This window comes from Geotrypetes seraphini, chromosome 6 (assembly GCF_902459505.1).
Source record: "Geotrypetes seraphini chromosome 6, aGeoSer1.1, whole genome shotgun sequence".
NCBI classification, from domain to species: domain Eukaryota; kingdom Metazoa; phylum Chordata; class Amphibia; order Gymnophiona; family Dermophiidae; genus Geotrypetes; species Geotrypetes seraphini.
Window position 1 is genome coordinate 143,380,393 of NC_047089.1, and position 24,061 is coordinate 143,404,453.

A 24,061-nucleotide genomic window follows, 5' to 3' on the forward strand; every position below is an offset into this window, starting at 1 on the left:
AATCTCACATGGGACAAGAGCACAGGAAAATCGCTCTTGCCCTGGCTCACCACTAGACCACCAGGACTTTCAAGGGAAACTTTCTAGAGGTCTGACAGGCTTGAGTGAGGTGAGATGTTTTAGAGTCGGCTGGGATAGGAGGCGGGAGGAGTCCCTACTGTCCCGGCTCACGCTGGATCAACAGGGTTTACTGCAGGCTTGGAGAAAGACCTGCAAGGCATCAGGGGAGGGAGGAAGGGAGTGGGAACAGGGTGCAGAGTCTAGCAGGGCAGGAAGGAAGGGAGGAGGGGGGTGCTGGATACAGAGCTCAGCAGGGCAGGGAGGGGGCTGGATGCAGAACCTGGCAGGGCATGGCACTTGAATATAAATCTTCCGTTTATATTCAAGTTAACCTTTTCAATGATAAGAAGTCTCATTATACAAAGCCTTGAGCCTCTCTCCTCTTACCTCAGGACTGCTCCCAGGAATCTAGTTTCTTTCCTACAAGCCAGACTGTAAGAGCTTGCCTTCTCTGCACATGTATATTTTTCTTTAATATCAGTTTTTTTGTTCACGGATTCCACCCTTGTGCTGCAGAGGTTCCCTGCGGGGAAAGCTCTGGCTGCGGGAGATCACAGACTTTGTGGAAATTGTGTTTCCAGAGGGTTGCCTGCACTGGACAGCCTGCACTTCGGATCGGGGCTCAGGGACTGTTCCCTTGGGAGCTGACTCACCCCAGGTTCATCCGCTAGTGGGTTTGAGCGCAGGCTGTATGGCTCCGTGGACCTGTTCCCAGGATCGGGGCCAACTGTGTTCCTCCGTCAGTTTGTTTGCACGGTGTGTCCGTGGCAGAGGTCCCCGGCCATTGGTGTTGGGCCAGTGAGGCAGTCAGAAAACCAGCAGTCCAAGATGATCACGGACATTTGGGAGCTGCCTGAGGGCCCCTTGAAATGCGCCAGAGCTATGGCTCGGCTCTACCCAATGGTGGATGCCTTTAACCAGCATTTTGCGACCCCGAAGGTTGATTCCTTGGTGGGCCATGTTACCAAACACAACTCTCTCCACAGTGATGGAGGGTGTTGCTGAAGAATGTTCATGACTGCAGAAAGGATTTTATCCTCATACGCTTTTTTGACTCAGCGGCTGCTGGGTTGAAGGCAGCAGCAGCCTCTTCCTTTGTGGCCAGAGCATGCCAATCTAAGCTCTGCCACAATCCTGACACTATTGTGATCTGGGATCTCGCCTTTCTGATCTCGGGCGTGGATTATTTATTTATTCAATTTTCTATATTGTTCTCCCAAGGGGGCTCAGAACTGTTTTACATTAATTTATTCAGGTACTCAAGTACTTTTCCCTGTCTGTCCTGGCGGGCTCACAATCTAATGTACCTTGGGCAGTATGGGTTTGAATCCACAGCCTCAGGGTACCTGAGGGTTAAGGGCAGGATACCTGAGGCTGTATCTTTAACCACTGCGCCACACACTCCACAGACATTACATGGCGGATGCCATGTATATGTTCAAGGTCTCTAGCAAGCATTTTGGCATGCAGGATGCTGTGGATCCACATGAATTGCTGTAGAGTCATCCTTGAAGGCGACCCTAAGCAGGTTGCCTTTTAAAGGGCATCTCCTGTATGGCAAAGGTCTGGATGACTCATGGCTAGTATACAGGATAGCAGGCCCAAGTCCTTGCATGATCATAGGCTCCAAACCTCTAGGGGGTTGGGGCACCCTAGCCGTGGAACTGGGCTTGATTCCCACTCTAGGGGATTGGGGCACCCTAGCTTTCGTCCCTTCAGACTTTCCCATCAGTACTTTGGGATCTCCTCTTGGCAGCGACCTTCCCAGTCTGCCAAGCAGCGATTTGGTGGTTCCTGGCACCAGCCATCAATGGGATGCCATTAGGCAGCAACCACTAAGAAACAATTCTGACACCAGGCCTCTGGCCACTCCTCCTCAGATTGGGTGGGGGGGATTACTCTTGGTCTTCCTAGAAGAATGGCAGGCCATCACTTTGAACCGCTGGGTCCCAGAGCTCCTTCGGAATTACTATAAATTCGAGTTTCATCATCCACTGGCAGATTATTTTCTGGATTCCCCTGCAGGAAGGTCAGAAAAGGCGGTCCGGATAGAGGTTGCTATTCACAGAGCCCATTCCAGAGCAAGACTCAGGCTCTGGCAGATACTAGATATACTTCATCGTTTCAAAGAGAGGCTCCGACGACTGGAGGCTGATCTTGGACCTCATAGAGATCTATGTGATGCCGAGGGTGCTTCCTTTCCAGATGGGGTCCGTACACTCGGTGATCGCCTCAGTAGCTCCGGTGGAATTCTTGACTTCCCTGGATCTGATGGAAGCATATCGCCATATTCCCATCTTTCAGGAACATAGGAAGTACCCGAGGTTCCACATTCTACAGCAGAATTACCACTCCCTCGCTCCACTTTCCACCAAAACTGTCTCCTATTCCCGCAAGGCCCCCTGGTATCTTCCATATCACAGACAACTGAAGCAGAAATGTCGAATATTGGAACGCAAATGGAAAAAATCTAAATCCCCCACAGACAGACAGTCCTGGAGGGCTAACATTAAGTTCTACAATACTGAATTTAAAAAATCAAGGAAGAACTACTACGGCAACAAAATCTCCAGATCTAACAACCAAAGTATACATTGTTCAACATTTGGCGCTCTATATCCTCTAAACATGATTACACCACACTCCCCTCCTCTCCATCTGCCGATGATCTAGCAAAATTTTTCAATGAGAAAGTCAATACTTTACGATGCTCTTTCCCACCAACACCCTCTTACAACTCTCTAGTGCTTGCCGTCTCCAACCCTACTCTAACCGAGGCCAACCATATCCCAGCCGAAAAATCCTGGACCGCCTTCGAGCTCGTTTCCGATTCCCAGGTCTCTAAACTCTGCCTCAAATTAAAATCCTGCAACTGTACCTTGGATCCTTTCCCCTCCTACTTATACGAGAATATTCCCACACAAGTCATCTCATCTCTCACCAAACTTATAAATTCCGCCCTACTTTCAGGCCTATTTTCTGCAGAAATGGGACACATTGCCTTATCCCCTCTATTGAAAAACGCTGACCTAAACCCCTCCACATCATCCAGCTATCGCCCAATAGCTAATATTCCTCTCCTGACCAAGATGCTGGAGTCCATCATAGCCACCCAACTCTCATCCTATCTTGAGAGATTCTCCATTCTCCTACCCTACCAACATGGCTTCAGACCCAACTTCAGCACCGAATCCCTTTTGGCCTCATTAATTTCAAAGGTCCAACAACTTCACTCATGCAACTTCACTCATTGCCCTGACTCCCCCTTAACAGGAAGGGAGCCAGGGCGCGAGAGACCACTGCACGGCCGCAAGGTGAGGAGCGGAGGCAGGAGAGAGCAGCCAGTGGGAGAAGCCGGAGGAGTTTTTCTTTTTCTTTTCTAGCAGGGTCAGTGGCGGCAGAGAGGAGCGGGTAGCGGCGAGAGGAAGCTCCGCCCACCCCCTCCACGTCATCAGTGTCATCGCCCTGACTCCCCCTTAACAGGAAGGGAGCCAACGGCGTGCGGCGAAGGCGAGCGGCAAAGGCGCTCGCCTTAGCGAGAGCACCTTTGCGAAGGGCCTTGAGAAGGGTCGAGCAAAGACAGCCAAGGACTCCAGAACACCAGGTAAGGAAGAAGCGAGCACGCATGTAGGGAGAGCACACGCACAAGAAGAAAACACACAATAAGACACACACAAGACAGGGAAGGATAAAGAAGCAGCAGGCTTCGGGGACAAGAAAGAGGCCCAAGGGAGGATAACAGACCCACCAAGACAAAAAGCGGCAGAAGAAGTAGACAGGAAAGAGCCAAGCACAGGAGAGAGCACAGCGCCCGCACACATAAAGACATAAGACAAGAGAGAGGACATCTAGTGGACTCCGAAGAAAGAGAAATGGAAGTAGCAGGAACCCGGAGGAGCTTCCCAGTGTACTGCACAGAGTGTCATATGTATGACTACCTTCCCTCGGGAAGGCAGGCATACATATGCAGTCGGTGTCAGGAACTGGAAAGCCTGAAGAAGGAAGTTGGTCGACTGCAGTGCAGGGTTCAAGAGCTGGAGGGACTCCACATCTCAGAAGCACCTTTTCGAGACAACTGAAGACCCTGCAGGAGAAAGCCACATCAAGGAGCAAGTAAGGGAGCTCGAAAGATTCATCGAGGAGGCCTACAGGCAGGTAGAAGAGCAGGATCATCAGCAGCGCTGGAGCGAGGAAGCTATGGCTACACAAGATGGAGGACATGGGCCAACAGATGGAAGACAGGGGCCAACGGACGCCGAGGATGAAGGATCACATGGAAGATTCGTGCAAGCAGAGAGGGCGAAGACTGGCGGGTACCCTGGAAGAGAAGGACTGAACCACGCCGAGGATACAGATTTGAGACCAGTGAGGAAGCTGAAGAAGGAGACATCTGCAGTCGTCGTGGGAGACTCAATCCTGAGAGAAGTGGACAGTCACGTAGCAGGAGGGAGAGAGGATCGGCTAGTGACCTGTCTCCCAGGAGCAAGAACGAAGGACATCACCGACAGAATCGAGAGGATCCTGGATGGCGCGGAAACAGAAGAGACAGCAGTGATAATCCACGTGGGAACAAATGATGTCAACAGGAGAAATTACAGCAGGACTACGCTAATTGAACAGTTCAAGATCCTAGGAAGGAAACTGAAGCTGAGGACACAGAAGATAGCATTCTCAGAGATTCTGCCAGTACCGAGGGCAGACGTGAAGAGGCAGACCGAGCTACAAGCAATAAACGCTTGGTTGAGGAGATGGTGCGAAGAAGAAGGATTCCTTTTTGTAAGAAACTGGACAACTTTTTGGGGGAAGAACAAGCTCTTCAGGAGGGACGGACTACACCTGAGCAAGGCAGGAACGAGACTGCTAGCAAACAACGTCAAGAGAGGAATTGAGCAGGCTTTAAACTGAGAAGAAGGGGAAAGCCGATAGTCGACCTGACATCGACGGTTCGGACAAGAGTATCCAAAGAAGATACTGAGCGGGAAAAATGCTGGGAACAGGCAAGAGACGAACAACAGAAGCTGTTGACCAACAAAAAGGGCAAACAGATAAAATTAGAGGAACAGGAGAGATCAGGAAATCAGGTTGCAGACGAAAAAGATACACCAAAAAATGAGGAAGAAAGGAACAGAAAAGATACACCAAAAAATGAGGAAGAAAGGAACAGAAATGAGGGACTGGCAGCCCAACTAGGGGATGGTAAGAGGAGCAAAACACATGTAAAACCAGCAGAGAAAAGAAAAGACCAGGACTTAAATTGCTTGTACGCTAATGCAAGGAGCCTAAAGACCAAAATGGGAGAATTAGAAGCCATAGCCAAAAAAGAAAACCTAGACATCATTGGAATCACGGAAACATGGTGGAATGAGGATAACCAATGGGACGTAGTGCTGCCAGGGTACAAACTCTATAGAAGAGACAGGACCCACAAGAAGGGTGGAGGAATAGCACTATACATAAAAGACACCATTCCCTCGTCCGGAGTGATTATAGAACCAAAGGCGGAAGGACTGGAGTCATTATGGGTCAAATTACCAGGAAAAAGTGGCCTTGACATAAGATTGGGTCTATACTATCGTCCACCTGGACAAACGGAAGCAAACGACAAAGATCTGGCAGCAGAATTGAGGCGGGAAGGCAACAACAGGAATGTGACAGTAATGGGAGATTTTAACTACCCCGGGATAAACTGGAATATTGGAAACTCAAACTGTGCGAGGGAAACAGAATTCTTAGAGGCTGTGAGGGACTGCTTTATGGATCAGCTTGTCAAGGAACCAACAAGAGGATATGCCACTCTTGACCTAATCCTCAACGGAATAGGGGGACCTGCAAAAGAAGTGGAAGTAGTAGGACCACTAGGAAACAGCGATCACAACATGATCCAGTACAAATTAGGAGTAAGTACAGCAAAAGGGAAGAAAACCACAGTGACAACGTTCAACTTCAAGAAAGGGAACTATGATGCTATGAGAGCAATGGTAAGAAAAAAACTTAGAAACAGCTCAAGGAAAACAGAAACTGTAGAGCAAGCCTGGTCTCTATTCAAGGGCACAGTGCAAGAAGCACAACATATGTACATCCCCAGATTTAGAAAAGGGTGCAAAAAAAACCGAACAAAAGACCCCGCATGGATAAACAATGAGGTGAAGAAAGCGATAGGAGACAAGAAAAAATCATTCCGGAAATGGAAAAAGGACCAAACTGGGGAAAACTGGAATGAACACAGGAAACGCCAAAGAGAATGTCATCAAGTGGTTAGGAGAGCGAAAAGAGAATACGAAGAGAGACTGGCCAGGGAGGCAAAAAACTTCAAATCATTCTTCAGATATTTTAAGGGGAAGAAACCAGCGAGGGAGGAAGTAGGACCGTTGGATGATGGAGACAAAAAGGGAGTGATAAAGGAGCAAAAAGAGGTAGCCGACAGGTTAAACAAATTCTTCTCGTCAGTCTTCACAAGCGAGGACACATCCAGTGTACCGGAACCCGACGTGATCTTCCATGGTGACCAAGAAGAAAAACTGTCAGCAATAGAGGTGAGCCATGAGGATGTCCTCCAACAGATAGATAGATTGAAAAGCGACAAATCACCAGGCCCGGACGGAATCCACCCTAGGGTACTAAAAGAACTAAGAAATGAGATAGCGGGAATACTCCAACGAGTTTGCAACCTATCCTTGAAAACTGGAGGGATTCCGGAGGACTGGAAGATAGCAAATGTTACACCTATCTTTAAAAAGGGGTCAAGAGGAGACCCGGGAAACTATAGGCCGGTAAGTTTGACATCGGTTCCAGGCAAGATGGTAGAAGCACTGATAAAGGACAGCATCTGTGAGCACATCAAAAAAAATGGGCTGATGAAAGCGAGCCAACATGGCTTCTGCAAGGGAAGATCGTGCCAAACAAACTTACTGCACTTCTTTGAGGGGGTAAACAGCCAGTTGAACAAAGGGGAACCTGTAGACATCATTTACCTTGACTTCCAAAAGGCCTTTGACAAGGTACCCCATGAGCGGCTACTTAGGAAGCTGTGGAACCACGGGGTGGAAGGGGACGTACACAGATGGATCAAACACTGGTTGGCAGGCAGGAGACAGAGGGTTGGAGTGAAGGGTCACTACTCGGGCTGGAGGAAAGTCATGAGCGGAGTTCCGCAGGGGTCTGTACTTGGACCGCTGCTGTTCAATATATTTATAAATGACCTGGAAACGGGGACGAAATGTGAAGTTATAAAATTTGCGGACGACACTAAACTCTGTAGAAGGGTTAGAACTACGGAAGAGTGTGAGGACCTACAAAGGGACCTAAACAAACTGGAGGAGTGGGCGAATAAATGGCAGATGAAATTCAATGTAGGGAAATGCAAGGTCATGCATATAGGGAGAAAGAACCCGATGTTCAGCTACCAAATGGGGGGATTAGTATTAGAGGGAAGTAACCTTGAAAGAGATTTGGGTGTACTGGTGGATACAACAATGAAGTCAACGGCGCAATGCGCAGCAGCCGCGAAGAAGGCAAACAGAATGTTGGGTATTATTAAAAATGGTATTACGACCAGAACAAAAGAAGTCATCCTGCCGTTGTATCGGGCAATGGTGCGCCCGCACCTGGAGTACTGTGTTCAGTATTGGTCACCGTACCTTAAGAAGGATATGGCAATACTTGAGAGGGTCCAGAGGAGAGCGACACGAATGACTAAGGGCATGGAAAACCTTTCATACACTGAAAGATTGGAGAGGCTGGGGCTCTTCTCCCTGGAAAAGCGGAGACTCAGAGGAGACATGATAGAAACCTACAAGATCATGAAGGGCATAGAGAAAGTAGAGAGAGATAGATTCTTCAAATTTTCAAAACATAAAAGAACAAGAGGGCATTCGGAAAAATTGGAAGGGGATAGATTCAAAACAAATGCTAGGAAGTTTTTCTTTACTCAGCGGGTGGTGGATACCTGGAATGCGCTTCCAGAGGACGTAATAGGGCAGAGTACGGTACTGAGGTTTAAGAAAGGATTGGACAATTTCCTGTTGGAAAAGGGGATAGAGGGGTATAGATAGAGGATTACTGCACAGGTCCTGGACCTGTTGGGCCGCCGCGTGAGCGGACTGCTGGGCACGATAGACCTCAGGTCTGACCCGGCAGAGGCATTGTTTATGTTCTTATGTTCTTAAGTTCGCTGTCCTACTTCAATTCGACCTTTCTGCAGCTTTCAACGTTGTCCATCATGACATACTAATCCTCCAACTTTCTGAAATTGGCATAAACTCCAGTCTTAAATTGGTTCTCAAAATTCTTACGTTCCCGCTCCTACTTCGTTAACATGAATGGCACCTCATCCTCCCCTTGGAAACCGATTTGCGGAGTTCCTCAGGGTTCACCTCTATCACTGATTTTTTTCAATGTTTATATGTCCTCCCTGAAACTCCTCCAACTATCACCCTTGGAGACACTTTACACCTACGCCGACGACATCCTTGTCCTCCTCGAGACCGATTCTAACCTCACTAACCTCTCTGATAACGTCTCCCCGCTTCTGTCTAAGCTTCACTGGCTCCCAGTTATCCTCAGGGTTCACTACAAATGCGCCTGTCTAGCCTTCAAATCTCTACATGGCATCCTTCCCCCCCTTTTCCCACTATCTTGGCTCTCCCCGAATCCTAACTCCACCAGATCCACCCAAAAATTCAAACTATCCTTCCCCTCTTTAAAAGGCATATCCCATACAGGAAAACTTGGGACATCCCTCCTCTTCAGGATCACTGAGCTGTGGAACAGCTTTACTGCCCCTCTTTGGAGTTCGACCTCCCTACAACGCTTCCGAAAACATTTGAAAACTTGGCTTTTCTCTAAAATGTAACTACTCCCTCCCTCTCCATTATACTAAGTCCCCTCTTTCTTTCTTTTTTTACTAAGCCCTTCTTCTTTCCATTGGAGTTCCTTTCTATATTAATTCCTGTAAACCGTGTCGAGCTCCACTTCTGTGGAGATGATGCGGTATACAAACTTAAGGTTTAGTTTAGTTTAGTTTAGAACTAGCAGTTTTGTGATGCTGCCCTTCGGGTTGGCGACGACGCTGAGGATCTTCACCAGGATGATGGTGGCAGCAGCTTATCTGTGCACCTTGGGAGTCCTGGTCCACCTATATCAGGACTGGCTGATAAGGGCCCTGTTGAAATCCGAGGGGCACTGGGCGGTTCACCAGATCATGCAGTCACTTCAGTGCCTGAGCTGGGTGATCAATTTCAGCAAGAGTCATCTCGAACCGACACAGGACTTGAAATACCTGGAGGTTTACTTTCATATGGGTCAGAACAAAGTGTTCCTGCTCGCTTTGCACCAGAAACTTCACCAGTTGGTCAGGGACTTTCTGGCCACTCCAGTCCTGGCAGTATCTCCAGGTCCTGGAGACCATGGTGGTGACAATCAATGTGGTCCCTTAGGCCAGAGCCCATTTGCACCTTCTGTAGGACACTCTGATTTTGCGCTGAAGTCTACAAAGGGATTTTCTGCATGCCCAGCTACCCTGGACAATGGTGGCTCGGAGCAATCTAGCCTGGTGGCTACGTCTTCTTTCTCTGTCCAAGGGTCTTTCCCTCCAGATTTCTGACTGGGTGATCCTGATGACGGATGCCAAACTCAGATGCTGGGGTGCTGTTTGCATGGACGTGAGTACTGGAGTACTGAGTACAGGATGTCAACTGACTCTCCTCCATTTCAACGGTCATCTCCAGCATTGGGCCATCTGCGTCTTCTCGGACAATGCCATGGCAGGGGACACCAGGAGCGCCTTCCTGAGTGTGGGGACCCAACTTCTCTTCCAGTGGGTGGCGACACACCTTGTGGCACTTTCTGCTGTGCACATGGTCAGAGTGGACAACGTCCAGGCAGATTTTCTCTGTTGTCAAATTCTGGACCCAGGGTTATTTTCCTATGGTTGCCAGACAGCTTGTAGGGAGCCTTACAGAGTCCTGAGTACTTCCCCTCTTACCTCAGGACTGCCCCCCAGGAATCCATAACAAAGCAACCAGAGACACCTGTAGAGGACAATTAAGAGAGGGATACAGGAATACTATCCGACAAACAGCTCCTACAGTCTGGCTTGTAGAAAAGAAACTGGATTCCTGGGGGGTTAGTCCTGAGGTAAGAGGGGAGGGGCTCAAAACATTGTATAATTGAGACTTCCTACAAGCTGTGTGGTGACCATAAAATAACCCACTTTTCCAGAAATAGAGTGGGATTGTACAAGAAAAAAAAAGGTTACTTTGGTTTATATTCGGATCGGTTTATATTCAAGTATATATGGCACACACATAGATCTGCAACTCTGCCTATACTCCCCTCCTATGACCACATCTACACTCAGGTCACAGAAAAATAAGTACAAACATTCTCCAGGATAACTCTTTTCTGCAATTAGGGTTTACTTGTGGAAAAAGATAGGTGGTGTGATCTAGTGGTTAGTACCAGATATTAAGGGAATGGAATTTTCATATGAGAAAAAGTTAGGGCTCTTCAGCTTAGAGAAGAGATGGCTGAGGGGTGATATAGTAGAGGTCTACAAAATCCTGAGTGGAGAAGAACAGGTAAATGTGAATCGATTGTTTACAAAGACTAGGGGGCCACACCATGAATTTACTTGGTAGTGCTTTTAAAGCAAATAGTGAGGTACCACTGCTGGTCCGGGGGAGGCGGGAAAAGACGAGGAAGGTGGGGAGTCCCAGGAGATATGCGACGTCAGAAGGAGGCATACGAGTTACAGCACTGGTGCCATGTACCCCCTGACAATGTTACAAGTACTCCATGGGGTACGCATACCATGTGTTGAGAACCTCTGGTCTAGGGGGTGAGGACCCTCAGTGCATTTTTGAATTTAAGAGTTTTTCTCCCACTTGCCAATTTTCACACCATCCTGTCAATATTTCTATGTTACAGACACTAAAATTCCTCTTAAAGAAATACATCAAACACTCTTTTTTTTTTTGGGGGGGGGGGGCCAGGAGGCAAACTCTGCCCTCATGTCATTCTCTAAAAACTTAAGATTAGTATCACTATGTAAAAACTTAACATATGTTAGACAACTGGCAACTGAATTCAATGACTTTTTTTTTTTAAACTGCAAAAGCTGCTTAGGGGTTTAAATGAGCTACTGTTAAATTACATCATTTGTGTCTTGTCTGCCTTTGATGTGGCAACAAGAATCTCGTGCAACGTCCTTCCATCATGTATCCAAGTTGTTCAAATATCTTACTGTTACTCACTGTAACAGATTCATCAATCATTGCAGGCATAAAGGAGCATTTCCAACATTTAATAGACACTTATTTTAACTCCACAGTTTAGGTTCTCTTCTACACCCATGAATGAAAGAAAATCCAATTATTTTCCCAGATGATATAAAAATATAGGCAACTGAATCTTTGGGAAGGTTATACAAAAACCAGATCGAAATGGAAGGCTCTATTTGTGATTTATAAACAGTTGTATAGAATATTGTCCCTTTTTACACTTTAATAAAAAGATTTAAAATATAAATACAGTATATAAGATCGTAAGTATTCAGAGCTTGTCAATAAGGACAGAGTCCTTGGGGATGGGACGAGGCAAGGACAGAGCCTGGAGTGACAGGGCAAACAAAGATATTCTCAATCTCTTTTGTATATTTCTTTCCAACTGAGTTGAAAAGAATAAAAAAAAAACCATAAGGGGATAAGGGTCATAGACTTGATATACTGCCATAAAGCATTATTACTGAAAGCATCATGGCTGCTTGATCTATACACTAAAAAAAGAAATTCACCTTTTCAAACACATTTAAAATGGTACTCAATGCAGTTTAAAATGAGCAAATTCTTGTTTTTGTCCTACCTGTCTTCAGTTTTTTTAAGTTTTCCCTGCTTGGAAAAACACCACTACTTTTTCTCTGTAAGGTACGAACAAAATCTGTAAACTCGCACTTCCATATTGATATGTGATGCAATCTTGAGTGTGAATAGAAATCAGAGATAAAATTAGGGTCCACAGTTTTAGGCAAAGTTGAAGAAACTGCTATACTATGTGAAGGTACTGAAGTGCTTTTTGTGCTTGAAGGCCTCTGAACAGGAGAGTGATGAGCACCATTAAATGTTGTATTATTGTGCAAAAATGAGTTGTTCATAGTTCTGTGTGGGCTAAACAAAATGTTTGTGTTTTTGTTGCTTTCTGGCAACTTCTGCATAGTGCAGTCTCTAAAATCAATGCCGTCTTTTTCAGTCATATTTTCCTCCTTCCGATGTACAAAGCCCAGAGAAAGTTTGCTTGCAGTACAACTGCCAAAGTGTGTCATGTGGTCCTGAGTCTTTAAGGCACCATTAGAACTGTGACAGTGTCCATTAAAAAAGGAAGTGCTGTCTTTGTGATCCTTAAATCCATTAAGATTTTCCCCAGGAATGAAATGTTCCAGATCCTTAAATTCAAACTTTCCATCCGTTTTCCTCTCTTTTTCTTGGCTTCGACTTCCAATTGCATTAATTTCATTTTCATTCTCATGATGTTTTCTTATTGAATGATTTCTAGGGGGGAAAAAAGGAGGGTGAGGGACATCCTCAATAACAAAGCTCAACAATGACATTTTTAAAAACAATTTAAGAAATCAAAGTTTAATTTATTAGCACAGATTTTGGTATTAATTTACTAAGCTTTTGTCCCATAGACACTAAAGGGGTCTTTTACTGCAGATTAGCACATGTTATCCGCCCATTTTATTCCTATGTGTCCTGTTTCAAATAACATGTACTACAAGACCCCTTATGTGAAAAAAAGCCAAATAAATCATTAAATTTAATGAAGAAATGTTTTGGCAGCCTGATTTAATTTTAGTAATGACAACTTATAAACAAACTCAGTGACAAGACCATAAATAAGGAAGTTGTATCCCCAGGTTTACCTCCAATAACTACCATATTTCCCCGAAAATAAGACACTGTCTTATATTAATTTTGGGCCCAAAAAAGGCACTAGGTCTTATTTTCGGGGTAGGTCTTATTTTTTGTCATTTACAATGATCATCTCTCCCTTCCTCTCCTCCACCCCAATTATTCCTATTTCCTTTCTCTCCCCCACATGTGCAGCATCTTTTCTCCCCTCTCACCCATCCCTTGTGCAGCAGAACCCTTGCAGCTTGTATCCCTCCCTTCCTCCCATTCCCCATGTAGCATCTTTCTATCCTCCCCGCTGCACCCCCCCTGCCAACCCATCTCTCCCTCCCATCCGAACCACAAGACTAAATTTTACCTTATAACAAGCCGGCAGCATCGGCAGCAATTGCTGATTATGTCATCAGTGATGCGGCAGAGAAACAGCTCAGGCAGCGAAGGAGCCTGACTACATTGCTACCAAAGCTGCCAGTTTGTTATAAGGTTTATTGACCACCCTTATCTCTCTTGCCCCAACTTATCTATCCTTCAGGAAATCTCTCAAATCATACCTCTTTGATAAATTCCTCTAACTCCCGCCCTCCCAACCAAACTACTAATCTCAACCTCGCCTCCCTCCCTGCCCTTCCTCCCCCTCTTCCCCGGTTATTTTTCCTTTCCCCTTTTTGCACCCCCCTTGCAACAGTTATTGGATCATTTTGAAATTTCCACTGGTTTATACCATACACTTGATAACTAATTCTCTGTACCTTCATTGCATATGTACAGTTCTCTTCTCCTGTAAACTGCTCTGAACTGTTTTCTAATATTCTGTAACTTCGCTGTATATGTACAGTCTCTTCTCCTGTAAACCGGTCTGAACTGTTTTGTGGTATTGCGGTATACAAAAATAAAGTTATTATTATTATTACATTTAGTCTCGCGGTTCGGATGGGAGGGAGAGATGGGTGGGTGAGGGGGGAGCGCTGCTGCTGCCAGTGACTAGGGCTTATTTTCAGGGGTAGGGCTTATATTAAGACCTACTCCGAAAATCATGCTAGGGCTTATTTTTGGGGTAGGTCTTATTTTCGGGGAAATACGGTATCAGTACCTACTTATATAGCAGAAAATACATTTTTATGTATATAAAATATTCATAAACTGCACTATCCACACTTTTGAGCAGGTCACAAGCACATATACAAACAAAAAAAAACCCAGACCAACACACATGTAAGATTAACATTCAAGTATACAGTATACCTTGTATACTATAACATTAAAATACTGCAGAAACTAAAAAATAAAATACACTATGACAAACACACATATTTTATAAAGTTGTAAATGTTCAGAAGCATCATAAAATCAACCACAAGCTTGCTTAAAAAATGTATACCAGAGCCTTCAAATGTTTGTGGAAGGTTAGTGTCTGTTCTCTTTAATTCCACTGACAGTTTATTCCATTCAGCTGAGGCTATAGAAGAAAACCAAACAAAAAAATGCACAAGCCTAGATCCCACACCACCATCCACAATTCTGAGCAAGTTACCAAAAATTTGCATAAAAATCCAAAAATTACAACATAACAAATAAAAACAAAACATACGAGATAGCAATGCAAAAATAGTATTGTGAAAGGCTATTTCATTCTTTGATCATTTTAAATATCCTGCCATTTTCCATATGAAACTTGAAAGCTAGAATCTATCTATATTAGGCCCATCACAAAACTTTACGTAACTCACTAAAAAAAAAAAAATCTAAATAAATAAAAATAGGCAGAAATCAGTCCTTTCATAAATCTAGAGCAGAAGGTAAGGAGGAATGTTGAGGCTCCTTATCATGAGAGATGCACCACATAGAAAATCTAATCCATTTTTGGGGTAGCATTGTCTAATGGCAGAGTTTCTAGAAGCCTCTAAAACAGGGGTGCCCACACTTTATGGGCTTGCGAGCTACTTTTATAATGACTGAGTCAAAATGATCTACCAACAATAAAATTTAAAAAAAAACACAAAGCACACTGAAAGGCAGAGAAAATGTTAATTATTCATATTCCGGGTTTTTTCAAAGAGGTCACAGCAGATGACTCTATGAAATGTCACCTCAGTAACAAAATTAAAAAATAGACAAATACACCCCCTCCCTTTTTACTAAACCACAATAGTAGGTTTTAGCACAGGGAGTTACGCTGAATGCCTCGTGCTGCTCTCAATGCTCATAGGCTCCCTGCACTAAAAAACGCTATTGCGGTTTAGTAAAAGGGAGCCATAGTGCAAAATATAGACAGCAGATATAAATTCTCAAAACTGACACATTTTGAATATAATGAAATTGAAAATAAAATCATTTTTCCTACCTTTGCTGTTTGGTGATTTCATGAGTCTCTGGTTGCACTTTCTTCTTCTGACTATGCATCCAATCTTTCTTCCTTTCTTTCAGCCTCCTGTATGTTTCCTCTCCTCCAGACCTCATTCTCTCCTCCAACTTTTTCTTTCTGTCTCCCTGTTCCTCCTTCTTTCTGTCTCCCTGTCTGCCCCCTTTCTTTCTTTCTCCGTGCCCTCCCCCAAGCCACTCGGTTTGCTGCCACCGCCATCGGGGAACAGCCCCCAAGCCACCGCCATCCCAAGCTTTCCCTGCAGAAGCGTTGCGCTGACCAGCATTCCGTTCCCTGACATCAATTCTGATGTAGGAGAGGAAGTTCCGGGCCAGCAAGGCATTTCTCCTCATTCCATCCAGCCTGAACCCCATCTCTCCTTGATCCAGCATTTCCCTTCTGTGTCTGTCAGAATTACCATTCCACCTATTTTCCAGCATCACCCTTCTTTGTGTCCATCTCATCTATATCCCTATCTCACCACTTTTTCAGAATCTTCATTTGTCTCTGTCCTTGTTCACCATTTACCCTTTCAATGTCTTTATCTCCCTCCCCACACACACTTTTTCAGCATTACTTAGATGTCTCTATTTCACCTCCTCTTCATGTCCCCTCTGTATCTCTATCCTTATTCAGTAGGTCCTGCTTACTCTTTCTTCTTTGTGTCACTATCTCCATTTTCAGCTTTCCCCCCTTTTCCTTTGTTAATGCACCCTGTAGCCAGAATCTTTCCACCCTCCCTCCACTCCGGCCGAGCCCAGTATGAAATATTTCCTTTTGTTTCCCTCCCCTCTCTCTTTCTCTCTCTCTTCTGCTCCCTCACCCACGAGTCCTGCATCTGGCCCTCTCCCATCTACCTGCACCTGGCAAAACCCCCCTGCTCCGCGGCTCTCTTAAGCAACTCGTCAGCAGCGGTGATCAAGACAAGCTGCCGACATCGAGGCCTTCCCTCTACGAGTCCCGCCTTTGTGGAAAAAGGAAGTTGAAACAAGCGGGACTCGCAGAGGGTAGGACCCGACGTCAGAAGCTTGTGTCGATCGCTGCTGCTGAGTTGCCGAAGAGAGTCGCGGAGCAGGGGGTGTGGCCGGAAGCAGGTAGAAGGGAGAGGGCTGCTGGAAGAGGTAGAAGTTCCAGAGTATGACACTGACCTGGGCCAGGATGATTTCTTTTTCAGGCTGTTGCTGCTGCCGCCGCCACGCCACCACGCCCCCCCCCCAAAATGACAAAAACAGCCTAATGCCCGGCGTCGGCGTCTTTCACGTCGGGGAGAGGAAGGCTGATAGGCCCGGTAGATCAGGACAGCAACACCAGTCTATCACAGAGCCCGGGATGGGCTCTGCGATCGACTCATGTTGCCTTCCTGAGCTACCGGTCGATCGCGATCGACGCGTTGGGCACCCCTGCTCTAAAATGTCTCTTACAGGTTGAGAAAACTGAAGATGAGCTAGGTTGAGAGGTACCAAACTGTCAGGTGTAGAGACTGCAGGTTGGGATGAAGTATAGATCCTTGACTCTGTGTAAGCAGAGACGGAAAAACTGGTAGAAGGTATGGCTCCCTGCTGCTGAGTTGAAGAAGAAGGGAGTATCAAGGTTGTCTCAGCCATCGAGGAGCTATCAGAATCATGGTGGCATGACCATTCTTCAACTTGACAAGAGTCTTTAGAATGAGAGGGAATGGAGGGAATGCATACAGAAAAAGATTTGTCCATTCCAGTAGAAAAACATCTGCCTCGAGGCGATTAGGAGAATATATCCTGGAGCAGAACTGAGGCAGTTTCTGGTTGTGGGGAGATGCAGAGGTCTATCTGAGGCGTTCCCACTGCGAAAATATGTGATGAAGAGGCAAGGAATTGAGTGTCCATTCGTGAGGTTGCAGAAGACAACTCAATTTGTCCTCCAAACAGCTTTTCGCCCCTTGAATGTAGACAGCTTTGAGGAAGGTGTTGTGGAGGATTGCCCGAACCCAAACCTTCATTGCTTCTTGACAAAGGGAGGGAGATCCCATCCCCCTACCCTCCCCCCCCATTTGTTGACATAGTATATGGTGACTTGGTTGTCCGTCCGAATGAGAACTACCTGGTTGTGAAGAAGATGTTGAAAAGCTTTAAGAGCATTGAAGATCGCTCTGAGTTCCAACAGATTGATGTGACACTGACGATCCGTACTGGTCCAGTGACCTTGAGTACGGAGACCATCGAGATGAGCCCCCCCAAGCGTAGATCGAGGAATCTGTTGTGAGGACCTTCTGATGAGGGGGCGTTTGAAACAGCAAGCCTGTGGAGAGATTGGAAGAGGGCATCCACCAGCGTAGAGACTGTCTCAACAAACGAGTGACTGTAATGTGTCGAGAGTGTGGGTCACAAGCCTGCGTCCAATGAGATGTCAGGGACCACTGAGGAATTCTGAGGTAAAGTCTGGCAAAAGGAGTCACGTGTACTGTGGAGGCCATGTGACCTAGGAGTACCATCATGTGTCTCGCTGAGATTGAAGAGTGGGAAGACACTGCATGACAGAGCTGAAAAAGAGCTTCCAGACGTTGTTGCGGAAGGAATGCTCTTAGTTGGATAGTGTCCAGAACAGCTCCGATGAACTGTAGATTCTGAGAGGGCTGAAGTTGGGATTTGGGAAAACTGATTTTGAATTCCAAGCTTTGTAGGAACCATGTAGTCCATTCGGTCGCTACAATAACCCTCTGAGATGTTCAATCTTTGATGAGCCAGTCGTCTAGGTAGGGGAACACCTGAAGAGCATGGTTCCTAAGAGCTGCTGCTACCACCACCAGGCACTTGGTGAACACTCTGGGAGATGAAGCCAGGCCTTAGGGTAACACTTTGTATTGGTAATACAGATTCCCCACCCGAAATCTGAGATACTGACGGGAGGTCAGATGAATGGAAATGTGAGTATAAGCCTCTTTGAGATCCAGAGAACATAACCAATCGTTCTGATCTATAAGGGGGTATAGGGGTGCCAGGGGAAAACATGCAAAATTTTTCTTTGACCAAAAATATGGGTCTCAGATCGCCTATCTCCTTCGGAACTAGAAAGTAATGGGAGTAAAACCCCCTGCTCTGCTGTTCCAAGGGAACTTCCTCAATGGCACAGAGATGAAGCAGAGCTTGAGCTTCCTGAAGAAGAAGGGCGGTCTGGGATGGATTGGAAGGATACTCTCTTGGAGGAAGCTCTGGTAGAACCTGAGTGAAATGAAGAGAGTATCCTTCCCTGATTATTGACAGCACCCAGAGGTCGGATGAATTGTCTCCCATTGGTGGTAAAAATGATGGAGACGACCTCCTATGGGGGGAAGGAAGGACAGAGGCAGAACGATAGAGCAGTGTTTTTCAACCTTTTTTGGGCAAAGGCACACTTGTTTCATGAAAAAAATCACGAGGCACACCACCATTAGAAAATGTTAAAAAATTTAACTCTGTGCCTATATTGACTATATATAAAGTAATTCACTTGAGTGCCACCGCCGCCATCGGGAACAGGCCGTCGCCAAGTTCTCCCTGCTTCTCTTCCCCGCGGGGCCGACCAACTCTCGCCACCCGTCGTCAATTCTAACGTCGGAGAGGACGTTCTAGGCCAGCCAGGCAGCGATTGGCTGGCCCAGAACGTCCTCTCCGATGTCAGAATTGACGCGAGTGGCGAGAGTTGGCCGGCCCCACAGGGAAAAGCAGGGAGAACTTGGCGCCGGCCTGTTCCCGATGGCGGCGGTGGCACTCAAGTGGCTAAAGAGCCGCAGTTTGCCGGCCTAGGGACAACACTGGAGGGTGGCCAGCTGTGCACCCCCTTGGGACGTAAACCCGGGGTGGGGCAGACCGCCCCCCCCCCCACCCTGGTATGCCACTATCTGTACCTCACTCCCTCCCTATGACCAAAAATTCTCCTTTCTTCTATTCCCCGTGTACACAACCATCTCTTTCCCTCCCTTCCTCTCTCCAAAGTCCATGCCTTCTGTGTCCAAACACTCATTCCCTCCCCCACCTCAGCATCTCTTTCCCTCCCTTCCTCTCTCCCAAGTCCATTTCTTCTGTGTCCAAAAACCATTCCCTCCCCCACCTCAGCATCTCTTTCCCTCCCTTCCTCTCTCCCAAGTTCATGCCTTGTGTCCAAAACGCACTCCCTCCCCCCTTTTGTGTTCCGTGTTTGCCTCACAGCCCATCTTTGCAACTTTCTCAGCAAAACGAAGCTCAAGCCGCGAGGCTTGTCTTCTGCTTCCTGCCTGCCCTGCCGCGCACAAATAGCCGAACGGAAGTATTCTCCGACGTCAGCGCTGACGTCGGAGGGCAGGCTTTGCTTAAGCCCTCCCTCCGACGTCAGCGCTGACATCGGGGAACGCTTGCGATCAGCTATATGTTAGCTGCAGGGCAGGCAGGAACAGAAGACGAGCCTCGCGGCTCGAGATGTATTGAACTCCGCGGGTCCCCCGTCCAGCTCTCTCCTGTCCACGTGGGGCGGATCGCCCCTCTCCCTAGACTGTGGCCTAGGACCCTGGGGGAGCCCGGGGCCCCTGAATGCAGGACTGGTGGTACTGCCCTGATGGCGGCCCTGACCGTACGGCACACCAGGCAACATAGAGGTTATGCTGTTGTAGACAGTCAAAAAGGCTAAGGTTTCTGTTCCTGCGGTTTCTTGGAAGGAGCTCGAATGTAAAGAGCCGCCCTTGGAGTATACCGGAGTAGGGCGTGAAGGTCTTGCTGGAGCTGACTTTGGCTTTGGTCTGACAATGGATGCAAAAGATTTTTCATGTTCAGACAACTTCTTAGTGGAAGTCTCTATGGATTCATCAAAGAGGTCATTGCCCTGACAAGGAATGTTAGTCAGACGGTCCTGAAGATTAGGATCCATGTCAATAGTGCGAAGCCAGGCCAAGTGGTGCATTGCTACAGAGAGAGCAGTGGCCCTAGCCGACAGCTCAAAGGCATCATAAGATGACCGGAGAAGATGCAATCTGTGTTGTGACAGAGTAGCAGTGACTTCTTGGAATTCAAAATGTCTATGTTGATCCAGGTTCTTCAGAAAACCTGGAAGAAGATCAATAAGGAACTTGAGATAAGTATCGAAGACAAAATTATAATTGAGGACTTTGGAGGACATCATAGCATTTTGATATAGACGACGTCAAAATTTGTCCATGGACAGGACAATAGCCCCCTTCGTAATCCCCCCAAATCTGATCTTGTAAACTGTCAACCCCTAATCACTAACTATGAATGTTCTAATCAATTTATGGAATTTTTCTAATTCATTGCAAACCGCATGGAACTTCACGGTCCTGCAGTATATAAACTGTTATTACTATTACTAATGCTGTTACTATCAGATGTACACTGCTATACTCTGTAAGTCGCTGCCTGCACAGTTTCTCTTTATTGTAAACCGCCTAGAAGTCGCAAGATTGTTGGCGGTATATAAGAATAAAGTTATTATTATTACCCTCCCTTCCAAGAGGAACTGTAGCATAGACCCTGGAAGGATGGGTTCTTTCAAAGAGGACTCCACAAGGAGGGATTGATGAGATAATTGTGAATTCTCAAACCCTTTGCAATGGAGAGTTCTATACCTCGCGCCTGGAACAGCAGGTATAGCATAAGGAGTCTCCAGACAACGTTTGAAAGTTTGTGACAAAAGCTTGTTAAGAGGAAGCTTAAGTGACTCTGCAGGAGGTTGAGGTAGATGCATGACCTCGAGATACTCCTTAGAGTATTTAGAACCAGCATCTAACTGAATTTCCAGGTCATCAGCCATCTGACGAAGGAAGGAAGAGAAAGACAGCTGATTCGCCAAGGCACTGCATCGTGAGGGACTCAATGACCTCGAGAACGAAGGTGAAGCCTCTCTGGAGAAATGGCAATCCAAAGAATATGGAGACTTGGAGGAGTCAATGGAAGCAGCTGATTCCTCAGGGTCCAGAATTGGTGACCTCGAGCGAGGAGTTGGAGGCCTCGAACAGCTGGAAGGTCTGGAAACAGGCCTAGATGAAGAAAGCAGTTCTTTAGAAGAAGATCTGCACCTCAATGGATGTCTCGATGAAGGCCCCGATCGGCAATGAGAGTGGTGCCTGGAAACAGGTCTCGAGGATCAAGAAGACTTTGCCCTATGTATGGAAACAGGCAATGCTGCTGGTGAATGGATAGGGCTAGAAGCTGTAGATTGAAACACAGTGGATTGGATCTGGGAATCTCGAAGCACTCCCAAAGACTCTGCTCCTTGTATAGAGTGTGAGGATTCCTGTCAAGACACTCGCAAAGAATCTACTCCTTGCATAGAGTGTGTTGATGCCAGACCAAACACTCACAAAGACTCTGCTCCTTGCATAAAGTGTGAAGCTTCAGCTCGAGGCACAGGCAGAGACTCGACCTCGCGGGAGACTGCTGATTGCCCAGGCTGGATTACAGGAGACAGTATCGAGGCAGAAGCATATTTGCTCAATAACTGAACAAATTGCTGCTCCAACATGGTCTGGAGAGAAGCTTGCAAAAGTGGATCCGCGTCTGAAACCGGACCACTTGCTGAGGCTAAAGGCTCCAAGATGGCAGTGGAGATGTGCTTGGACTTGGAGGTCTTGGAAAGCTTGAGAACCACCGCAGGAACCTTCTGCTTAGGTATCTGACCTGAGGGGATCTCAGGGGAAGATAAAGCAGGTGTACTCGAGGCTAAAGACGATCCAAACGAGGATGGTCTGATGAGGCTCGAGGTCAGAGTCGTGGAAGCACGAGGACCTTCGCTGGAAGGTGGGACCGAGGCAGCACTCGAGGTCGAGGGTGTCAGCAAAGAGTCCATGCTGAAGAGTTTTTCCACTAAAACTCGACGATGTTTAAGGGCTTGAGGTTGAAGAGTAGCACAATGCTCGCACAACTTCGGAGTATGGTCAGGCCCAAGGCACTTGAGGCACCAGCGGTGTGGGTCTGTGAGAGAAATCGCACGCTATCACTGGCTACACTTCTTGAAGCCCTTGACTGGCCGGGACATAGGAGGGAAGATAGTCGCTGCGAAGTCCAAGCCCGCCGGCTACGGCCATGCGGCCTGGCCCGCCAGTCAGTTAATGAAGAAAAAATCAAAATAAGTCTTTGTTTTTTTTTGGGGGGGGGGGGTTTAAAAGAAAGTAACACAGCGATTCACAACTAAAAAGAACACAAACTGCGGTGAGAGAAGGCACGAAGCGAACGAAGTTCAACGCAGAGTGTCAAAGTACAGACTTCTCGGCTCTGCGGAAAACTGAGAACTGAGAAGACTCACCCTGTGTTGGGTGGGAAGGAACTCGCGCATGTGCGGTGTGGCTGACTCGAAACTTCTATGTTTCTACAAGCAAGTCTGCTTGCGAGGCTGTCCACATCCGGGCTCCGTGGATGATGTCACCCATATGTTGAGAATAGGCTGCCTGCTTGTCCTGGGATAATATATTCATACCTGCTATTTTCACCTTTCTTACCTTTCATGCTACACATAACCATAAAATTATTAAGTCATGCACAATGCTCTGGTCATGTGTTACTCAATTGCTTTACCAACATCATTAGCATTCTATAGAGAAACCCAAACGGCAGCTGGCATGATTTACAAGTGATGTGACAAAGCTATTAGAGCTAAAAGAGAATCCATCAGAAAGTGGAAGAAGGATTGAAAATACAGTAATTGTAAACAGTACAAGAAACATCAAGTCAAATGCAAGGCACTAGTTAGGAAGGCAAAGAGAAACCTTGAAAAGAAGATTGCACTGGAAGCAAAACCACACAGTAAACTTTAAGTGTATTAAAGCAAGAAGCCAAGAAGAGAATTGGTTGGACCGCTAAACGACAGAGGGATAAAATAGGCTCTGAAGGCCATAGCATAGAGATTAAATTAATTCTTTACTTCAGTCTTCACCAAGGAAGATGTTGGGGAGTTACTAGTGCCAGAAATGGTATTCAATTCTAATGAATCAAAGAAACTAAAACAAATCTCTGTAACACTGGAAGATGTAATGGGTCAGTTTTACAAACTGAATGGTAGCAAATTGCCTGGACTGGATGGTATACATCCCAGAGTGCTGAAAGAATTTAAAAATGAACTTGCAGAGCAATTGTTAGTGATTTGAAATTTTTCTCTAAAATCTAGCATAGTACCAGAATACTGGAGAGTGGCCATCGTGACGCCGATTTTTTAAAAGGGTTCAAGAAGTGATCACGGAAATTATAGACTGGTGAGTCTGACCTCAGTGCCAGGCAAAATGGTAAACTGTACTATAAAGAACAAAATGACAGAACATATACATAAGCATGGATTAATGAGAGAAAGGCAACATGGATTTAGTCAGAGGAAATCTTGCCTTACCGATCTACCCTTCTCCCTTCAGATTCGCAGGGGATAGGGGCAGAGTCGGACCGCGAATGGTGAAATACCGTGAATATCTTCTGGTCCGGCTCTGACCTACCCCCGCCTCCCTCCCGGCACCCCAGCCTTATATGGTGGTCTAGCGTGCTTTCGGGGCAGGAGCGATCTTCCTACGCTTCTGCCCCGTGCAGATCGCCAATAGGAAATGGCTGCCGTGAGTTCCCATAGTCTCTCGAGACTACGACGGGAACTCCCCACAGCCATTTCCTATTGGCGATCTACACGGGGCAGGAGCGTAGGAAGATCGCTCCTGCCCCGAAAGCCCGCTAGACCACCAGGTAAAGCCGTGACGCCGGGAGGAAGGCTAAACTATGGGTTTCTTTTTTTTTCACCCTCCCCAAAAAATCACGAATATGTGAAA

At 46.5% G+C, this 24,061-nt stretch overlaps 1 protein-coding gene across 4 annotated transcripts in view; it reads right to left on the minus strand.

The window, feature by feature from the left end:
- Positions 1-24,061, minus strand: part of REV1 (REV1 DNA directed polymerase) — a 401,814-nt gene that overhangs the window by 232,491 nt on the left and 145,262 nt on the right. For all 4 annotated transcript variants that reach the window (XM_033948190.1, XM_033948189.1, XM_033948188.1 and 1 more), the window contains one exon: positions 11,920-12,602. In XM_033948190.1, the coding sequence (XP_033804081.1) occupies positions 11,920-12,602 (683 nt within the window). The remainder of the gene's footprint in view (positions 1-11,919; positions 12,603-24,061) is intronic.